Source organism: Bombina bombina, chromosome 7 (genome assembly GCF_027579735.1).
Source record: "Bombina bombina isolate aBomBom1 chromosome 7, aBomBom1.pri, whole genome shotgun sequence".
Taxonomy (NCBI): Eukaryota; Metazoa; Chordata; class Amphibia; order Anura; family Bombinatoridae; genus Bombina; species Bombina bombina.
The window spans coordinates 61,731,961-61,741,574 of NC_069505.1; the positions used below are offsets into that span (position 1 = coordinate 61,731,961).

At 37.2% G+C, this 9,614-nt stretch overlaps 1 protein-coding gene across 1 annotated transcript; it reads left to right on the forward strand.

Moving 5' to 3' along the window:
- The first annotated feature begins 211 nt into the window (after window positions 1-211).
- LOC128635758 (interferon-induced transmembrane protein 5-like) lies at window positions 212-7,088 on the forward strand. Its single transcript, XM_053688877.1, has 2 exons — window positions 212-481; window positions 4,818-7,088. The coding sequence occupies exons 1-2, from the start codon at window positions 296-298 to the stop codon at window positions 5,037-5,039; spliced, it is 408 nt and encodes a 135-aa protein (XP_053544852.1). The 5' UTR covers window positions 212-295; the 3' UTR covers window positions 5,040-7,088.
- Window positions 7,089-9,614: the final 2,526 nt, after the last annotated feature.

The following is a 9,614-nucleotide window of genomic DNA, read 5'->3' on the forward strand; positions in this document are numbered from 1 at the left end:
TATGTGCAAAGATGGAGCCTTTAATAGAGACATAGGAGTGATGGGTGTAGTCTGGTTTCTGGGGATATATAGAGGCACATCTGAGGCGCTCTTCTTGTCCTATGATCTGTCCTATAGATATTATCTTATGCTATCATCAGTCAGTCTCTGAATATTTCCTACATCAGATGGTTTCCACATCTCTCTCATTTGTATTTCTCTGCAACTTATATCACATAAAGTCTCCTCTTATATCTTTATTTCCTTCTGCACTTTTCTCACTGCTCTCTTCAGTTCATTAAGGAAACCAAGCAGAATGGACACCTCTTACCCCCGTGACGATTTTTTTCTGACACCCCCTACAAAACCAGACAATTCTCACACAGTTATCACCGTCGGAGACCCCACACCACCTCGGGATCATCTGCTGTGGTCTGTGTGCAACACTGTGTATCTGAACCTCTTCTGCCTGGGCTTTACAGCTCTGGTCTACTCTGTCAAGGTGAGTTGAGAGGGGTTTGTTTTGCGGCAGGGAAAGCGCCAAGTGTACTTATTAGTGCTGAAAATGGGAGATCACCAGAATGCTGTGAAATCAGATCACTTTTTATTGAAAGTGTTTACTAAAACAAAGCAATAAGTATGCATTAGACCATACTCAGCTTTGAGTAGTTAATGGCTCGTTAGTTGTTAAAGGGACAGTCTACTCCAGACTTTTTGTTGTTTAAAAAGATAGATAATCTCTTTATTACCCATTCCCCAGTTTTTCATAACCAACACGGTTATATTAATACACGTTTTACCTCTGTGATTACCTTGTATCTAAGCCTCTGCAAACTGCACCCTTATTTTAGTTCTTTTGACAGACTTGCATTTTAGCCAATCAGTGCTCACTCCTAGGTAACTCCACGGGCGTGAGCACAATCTTATCTATATGGGGCACATGAACTAACGCCCTCTAGCTGTGAAAAACTGTCAAAATGCCCTGAGATAAGAGTCGGCCTTCAAGGGCTTACATATAGTATATGAGCCTACCTATGTTTAGCTTTCAACAAAGAATGGCAAGAGAATAAAGAAAATGTTATGATAAAAGTTAATTGGAATGTTGTTTAAAATTGCATGCCCTATCTGAATCATGAAATTTTGAGTAGACTGTCCTTTTAAAGAAGACATATCACTATAATCACACACAAGAGGAACTTCATCTCATCAGGTGACAAAACCACTGCTTCATATCTGCTGTTTCCGGCGAGTCTGAAGGCTTGCACGGAAACAGGGCGTCAAGCTCCGAACGGAGCTTGATAATTCAGCCCCTGTATCTATTGCAATTGCTTCAGTTCTGTCAGGTGTCAGATAGCTCTAGAAAACAAAAACAAAATCTTGCAGCACTAGTTTTCTTTTTTAATGCCAGTAAATAGAATAGTAGTACAAGCAGTTACGTAGCCATTTCCCTGCACTGTGTTCTTATAAACAAATTATAATTATTCATAGTATGTTAGTTTCTCATAGCGCTATGCAGCACTGCGTGTAGAGCTATATCATGTACTGAGCAGCAAAGCACAGAGTATATGATAAACATGGGTTTGTTTTTGTCAGCTGGACTGGAGACAAGGTTATGGGGGTTTTCCTGAGCAAATGAAAAAGAACAGCTTTAATATCGTCTGTTATTTTAACTCTTTGATGTATTACTTGCATATAAAATCATGAAAAGCTTCCAATCCCTCACAAGGTTACCACAACACAACAACACAGTGTAACCATAGCAACCGTTAACCCAGGATATGTATACAGGGTGGTGTCACATATAGGAGCCATAAAAGAAAACACATTTTGATTGAAAAAAATAAAATGTTATGCTTTAAGAACATTTATTTTTATGCAGATCTGTTTGTCATGCAGTGCTTAAAGGGACACAAACCCCCAAATTTGTCTTTTATGATTTCATGTCCCTTTAACACTGTTTGTCAGCAATGTTTACAACTATATGCATAACATTGTTGCAAATACTGCTGCCAATATGTGCAAAAGACACATGCAAACTTCTAAGCTTACCTGTTGCTGTCAGAAAAAGAGAAAAAAATTGATAAGCAAAGTAAATTGATTTTTTTTAAAACTGTACTCTATCTAAATCAAGAAATCTTAATTTAGATTTTCAGGTCCCTTTAAAGGGATATACAACTCACATTTTTTCTTTCATAATTCAGATAGAACATGCAATTTTAAGCAACTTTCTCATTTACTCCTATCATAAATATTTCTTCATTCTCTTGGTATTTTTATTTGAAAAGTAGGAATGTAAAGCTTAGGAGCCAGCCCATTTTTGGGTTAGCACCCTGGGTAGAACATGCTGATTGGTGGCTACACCAATTTAGGTTTCATATCCCTTTAAATACTACACAGCATTTTTTAAAGTATTTTTACAGTAAATTAGATTAATAGCAGATCTGATGCAAAAATAACAAATGTTGCAGAATATAATTTTTTTAATTAAAAAGTATTTTTTAATGCATGGTATATACTGGCAGTTAAGCACTGCATTGCAAAATATTTGCATACAAACTGTAATTTCAAAATAAATAAAGTATATAACATTACTATAAGCTTATCAAACTAAAGGACATTTTACAATCTTTAAACAAATATTAAGGTAAGGAAACATTTAGAGACCCCATATTCAGAAAGGCTAAACACTGAAAAACAGCTCTTGGTTGTAAAAACTCCAAGATTTCATAATACCGTCCATAGTAAAGAGCAATGTTTTTCAACTCCATTCATCAGGGCACACCAACAGTCAAAATTTTCATGATATCTGAATTAGAGCACAGGTGAAATAATCAGCTGATGTCATAACAATCTAGCCTGATATGCTTGGGAGCGCTTTATCTAGCTATGCAGGGTCCTGGGTATGAAGGAGAGACACACACATTGCAATATAATGTTAAAGGGCAAGAAAACCAAACATTTTCTTCTTGATTTAGGTAGAATATACAATTTTAAACAACTTTCCAGTTTACTTCTCTATCAAATTTGCTTCATTCTCTTGGTATCATTTGTTGAAGGAGCAGCAATGCAGTACTGGTTTCTAACTGAACACATGGGTGAGCCAATAACAATCGGTTTATATATGCAGCCACCAATCAGCAGTTAGAACCTAGGTTCTTTACTGCTCCTGAGCTTACCTAGATAAACCTTTCAGCAAAGGATAACAAGAGAAGGAAGCAAATTAAATAATAGAAGTAAATTGGAAAGTTGTTTAAAATTGTATGCTCTGTCTAAATCATGGGTGTCTAATTATGACTTTACTGTCCCTTTAAAAACAAATAACAAATATAGATTTTGAGTGATTTCTCTCCATAGAGCTTTTAATAATCATGTCCTTAATCTGAATTTCAAATGAACAGTAGATTTTCTTTCTGACAAATTTCAAAATGCCCTTCCATTTAACCGCCCTCCTGTATCATGTGACACCCACCAGCCAATCAAAGACGCACATGTATACAATGTAAACTCCAGAGAGCACCAGTGCACTACTGGGAGCTAGCTGAACACATCTGGAGAATGACAAAAAACATATATGTGCAGCCACCAATCAGCAGCTAGCTCCCAGTAGTGCATTGCTGTTTCTTAACCTACCTAGGTATGCTTTTCATCAAAGGATATCAAGAGAATGAAACAAATTTAATAAATTTAAACGTTTTTTAAAATTGCAGGCTGAATTGTAAATGTTTAACTTTGCATTGACTGTCCCTTTAAAGGGACAGTAAACACCTTGATTTTACTATAAAATGATTAGTTATTTGTAATAAAAAACTATTAAAACTAAAAAATATTTATTTTGCCCCATTTTTAAAATTGAGGATTTTCTAGTTCTCTGAACGGAAAATGAACCCTGTTCCCTTCTTAAGGCTAAGGAGAAGATTTATCAAGCAGCGAATGCTGCAAGCTACCCCCGTAGTTAAAGGTTCCTCTGAAACTGAAGTTAAGAAGCAGCGGTTGTAAGATCGCTGCTCTTTAACTCATCAGCCACCTCTGAGGTGGCGACAGCAATTATCCTGATCAGATACGATCGGGATGATTGACACCCCCTACTAGTGGCCGCGAATGTGCATGGGGCATCATTGCACAAGCATTTCACTAGAATGCTGTCAGCATTTATCGATGTGCAGCGGACATGATCCGCTACAGACTCAAGCCTGGGTTTGCTCTTCCAAATAAGGCAAGTGATGCGTGGAGATTGGCAAAATAAAGGGTCAGTCTAATCAAAATTAAACTTTCATGAATCAGGTAGGGCATGCAATTTTAAACAACTTACAATTTACAAGGCTAAACTTAGGTAGGCTCATATGGTAATTGCTAAGCCCTTGAAGGCCGCCTCTTATCTCAATGCAAGCGCTAGTTCATGTGTGCCATATAGATGACATTGTGCTCACTCCTGTGGCGTTACTTATGAGAGGGCAAGGATTGGCTAAAATTCAAGTCTGTCATAAGAACTAAAATAAGGGGGCAGTCTGCAGAGGCTTAGATACAAGGTAATTACAGAGGTAAAAAGTGTATTAATATAACGGTGTTGGTTATGCAAAACTGGGGAATGGGTAATAAAGGGATTATCTATCTTTTTAAACAATGACAATTCTGGAGTAGACTGTCCTTTTAAGTAAGTAGTGTGTGTGTATATATTTGATCTCTTGTCACCATGAGAACTACAACATTGAGATATATATATATACACACACACACAAACAAACACAGTGTAATTTACTTTAGATTAACCCTAAAGTACATGCTAATTTTCTTTGGCACGTGTTAAGCCGTTGTCTACATTACTTTATTTTTATTTCCAGGCTAGAGATCAGAAGGTTCTGGGAGACGATCGGGCTGCAAGGAACTATGGTCAGAAAGCTCGCTGCTACAACATATTGGCCACAATATGGAACGTCACTCTGCCCCTGTTGGTGCTGGCGCTGCTGATCACAGGCATTGTGCACCTCTCTCAGGTCGTCAACGCCTCTCTTGACCTGTTCAATCTTCGGGGTTACTTGGTCAGCAGTGACGATGACAAGTAGAAGCCATAAGCCAAGTTGCTATGACTGTCGGGGACACAGGAAGCCAGAAGATTATTTCCTAAGGCCACAGATGAACACAAGGACTCCAATGATTCAAATATCTCCAACATTACCGTCTTTATACATTTTATCAACCCTGGTAGAAAAAAAATCAATCATAGACTGAAACACATCTGTAAAGTCAGGAATCCAGAAAGTGTTTGTAATGAGAAGCACAGAATACAGATATTCACAAACTTCATTAAAGGGACATTGTACACTAGAATTGCATACATGTTTTGTAGATGATCCATTTATATAGCCCATCTGGGTGTGTTTTTGTAACAAATATATAGTTGTGCTTATTTTTAATAACATTGTGCTGATTTTCAGACTCCTAACCAAGCCCCAAAGTTTTAGATGTATACTGATGTATACAGACTTCAGACTGCTTCTGTTTAATGGGTCTTTTCACTTGTAGGGGAGGGAGCAGGGTCTGCTCTCAGCCCCTCCCACTGGGTGTCCCAGCCTAACCTCATCAACAGTGCTAAACTGGGAGCTTCTAAGTAAGATTTTAAATGGTTTTATACTGGATGTTTAATATCTGTGCATATTCTTCTTTATATTAGTGTCTATTACATGCAGTGATATGAAAATTGGTGTATACTGTCCCTTTAACAAAGTCTTATTGTATATGATGTCTTCTGCAATGACCTCCAGAGATGGAAGTCGCTTTATGCTTTTTTTTTCCTTATCAGAAGCAATGTGAATTCTGTTTGTAATTTTATGATAAGCATCTTAAAATAGGTCTATACCACTGACCTTTAACGTTAAAGGGAATACATATTAATTAATGGGACAGTATAGTGAATTTAAAGTCATGATTCAGATAGAGCATGTAATTTAAAAAATCCAATTTAATGTTTTTGATTTTTTCTTGGTATCCTTTGTTGAAGAATAAACCTAGGTAGGCTTAGGAGCGTGCACATCTTTATCATGTTTGCACATTGAAATTGATCATAACCTTGTAAAAAAAATATCTAACGAAAAATCATTAGATAAGCCTTTCTAACAGATTGTGACTGCCCCAAAGATTGCAGCAATGTTATATATTGTGCACACGCTTGAGCTCATCAGGAAATACCAAGAGAATGATGCAAATTTAATAACAAGTACATTGGAAAGATTTGTTTTAAATTGCATGATCTCTCTAAACCATGAAAAGTATATTTTAACTTTACTGACCCATTAAAGGAATAGTCAGTCAAAAGGAAATGTTCATGATTCAGATAGAGCAAGCAATTTTAAGCAACTTTACTCCTATTAATTTTTCTTTGTTCTCTTGGTATCTTTATTTGAAAAAAAGTAATAATGTAAGCTTAGGAGCCAGCCCATTTTTGGTTCAGCACATGGGTAGCCCTTTCTGATTGGTGTCTAAATATAGCTACCAATTAGCAAGCGCTACCCAGGTTCTTAACCAAAAATGGTCCGTCTCCTAAGCTTAAATTCAAATAAAGATACCAAGAGAATGAAGAAAAATTGATAATAGGAGTAAATTAGAAAGTTGCTTAACCCCATAGTGACCAGACCATTTTTCAATTTTCTTACCCTTAAAGGGACATTAAGCCCCCAAAAATATTGTATGATTCACATAGAGGATACAATTGTAAACAACTTTCCAATTAACTTCTATTTTGTAATTTGCTTAATTCTTCAGATATCCTTTCTTAAAGAAATAGCAATGCACATGGGTGAGCCAATCACAGAAGGCTTCTATGTGCAGCCACCAATCAGCAGCTACTAAGCCTATCTAGATATGCTTTTCAGCTAAGGATATAAAGGAAATGATGCAAATTAGATAATAAAAGTAAATTAGAAAGTTGTTTAACATTGCATGCTCTTTTCAAATCATGAAAGAAAAAATATGGGTTTCATGTCCCTTTAAGGACCAGGGCTACTGTTACATTTCTGCGGTGTTTGTGTTTAGCTGTAATTTTCCTCTTACTCATTTACTGTACCCACACATATTATATACAGGTTTTTCTCGCCATTAAATGGACTTTCTCAAGATACCGTTATTTTCATCATATCTTGGGAAAAAACACACTTTTTCTAACTTTGACCCCCAAAATCTGTTACACATCTACAACCACCAAAAAACACCCATGCTAAATAGTTTCTAAATTTTGTCCTGAGTTTAGAAATACCCAATGTTTACATCTTCTTTGCTTTTTTGCAAGTTATAGGGCAATAAATACAAGTAGCACTTTGCTATTTCCAAACCATTTTTCCCCCCTCAAAATTAGCAACAGTTACTTTGTAACACTGATGTGTGTCAGGAATCCCTAAATAACCCTTCACATGTATATATTTTGTTTTAGTAAACAACCCAAAGTATTGATCTAGGCCCATTTTGGTATATTTCATGCCACCTTTTCACCGTCAAATGCGATAAAAAAAAAATTGTTCACTTTTTCACAATTTTAGGTTTCTCACTGAAATTATTTACAAACAGTTAGTGCAATCATGGCACAAATGGTTGTAAATGCTTCTCTGGGATCCCCTTTGTTCAGAAATAGCAGACATATATGGTTTCGGCGTTGCTTTTTGGTAATTAGAAGGCCGCTAAATGTCGCTGCGCACCCCACTTGTATTATGCCCAGCAGTGAAGGGGTTAATTAGGTAGCTTGTAGGGTTAATTTTAGCTTTAGTGTAGAGATTAGCCTCCCACCTGACACATCCCACCCCCTAATCCTTCTCTGCCCCCCTCAAACAGCTCTCTTCCCTCCCCCACCTCAAAATTGTCACCACCATCTTAAGTACTGGCAAAGTCTGCCAGTACTAAAATAAAAGGCTTTTTTTTAATATTGATTCTGCAGTGTTGGATCCCCCCTAAGCCCCCAACCTCCCTGATCCCCCCCCCTCAAAAAAGCTCTATAACCCTCCCCCCTCTACCTAGTTGCCGTCTTCTTGGGTACTGGCAGCTGTCTGCCAGTACCCAGTTTGTTAAAGGGACACTGAACCCACATTATTTATTTTGTTCTTCAGATAGAGTATGCAATTTTAACCCCTTAGTGACCGCAGCACTTTTCCATTTTCTGTCCGTTTGGGACCAAGGCTATTTTTACATTTTTGCGGTGTTTGTGTTTAGCTGTAATTTTCCTCTTACTCATTTACTGTACCCACACATATTATATACCGTTTCTCTCGCCATTAAATTGACTTTCAAAAGATACCATAATTTTCATCATATCTTATAATTTACTATAAAAAACATTATAAAATATGAGGAAAAAATGGAAAAAAACACATTTTTTCTAACTTTGACCCCCAAAATCTGTTACACATCTACAACCACCAAAAAACACCCATGCTAAATAGTTTCTAAATTTTGTCCTGAGTTTAGAAATACCCAATGTTTACATGTTCTTTGCTTTTTTTGCAAGTTATAGGGCCATAAATACAAGTAGCACTTTGCTATTTCCAAACCACTTTTTTTCAAAATTAGCGCTAGTTACATTGGAACACTAATATCTTTCAGGAATCCCTGAATATCCATTGACATGTATATATTTTTTTTTAGAAGACATCCCAAAGTATTGATCTAGGCCCATTTTGGTATATTTCATGCCACCATTTCACCGCCAAATGCGATCAAATAAAAAAAATTGTTCACTTTTTCACAAATATTTTCACAAACTTTAGGTTTCTCACTGAAATTGTTTACAAACAACTTATGCAATTATAGCATAAATGGTTGTAAATGCTTCTCTGGGATCCCCTTTGTTCAGAAATAGCAGACAGCAAATAGCAGGCTTTGGCTTTGCTTTTTGGTAATTAGAAGGCTGCTAAATGCCCCTGCGCAAAATACGTGTATTATGCCCAGCAGTGAAGGGGTTAATTAGGGAGCATGTAGGGAGCTTCTAGGGTTAATTTTAGCTTTAGTGTAGTGTAGTAGACAACCCCAAGTATTGATCTAGGCCCATTTTGGTATATTTCATGCCACCATTTCACCGCCAAATGCGATCAAATTAAAAAAAACGTAAATTTTTTCACAATTTTAGGTTTCTCACTGAAATTATTTACAAACAGCTTGTGCAATTATGGCACAAATGGTTGTAAATGCTTCTCTGGGATGCCCTTTGTTCAGAAATAGCAGACATATATGACTTTGACGTTGCTTTTTGGTAATTAGAAAGTCGCTAAATGCTGCTGCGCATCACACGTGTATTATGGCTAGCAGTGAAGGGGTTAATTAGGTAGTGTGTAGGGAGCTTGCAGGGTTAATTTTAGCTTTAGTGTAGAGTTCAGCCTCCCACCTGACACATCCCACCCCCTGATCCCTCCCAAACAGCTCCCTTCCCTCCCCCACCCCACTATTGTCCCCGCCATCTTAAGTACTGGCAGAAAGTCTGCCAGTACTAAAATAAAAGTTTTTTTTTTTTTTTTTAAAGAAAAAAAAAAAAGCATATTTACATATGCTGTGTTTAGGATCCCCCCTTAGCCCCCAACCTCCCTGATCCCCCCCAAAACAGCTCTCTAAGCCTCCCCCTCTGCCTTATTGGGGGCCATCTTGGGTACTGGCAGCTGTCTGCC

Bases quoted from the DNA above. Each gene is read 5' to 3' on its own strand.
- LOC128635758 (XM_053688877.1), top strand. From the start codon at position 296: ATGGACACCTCTTACCCCCGTGACGATTTTTTTCTGACACCCCCTACA. The intron at 482-4,817 runs GTGAGTTGAGAG...TTTTATTTCCAG, and splicing joins CTCTGGTCTACTCTGTCAAG to GCTAGAGATCAGAAGGTTCT.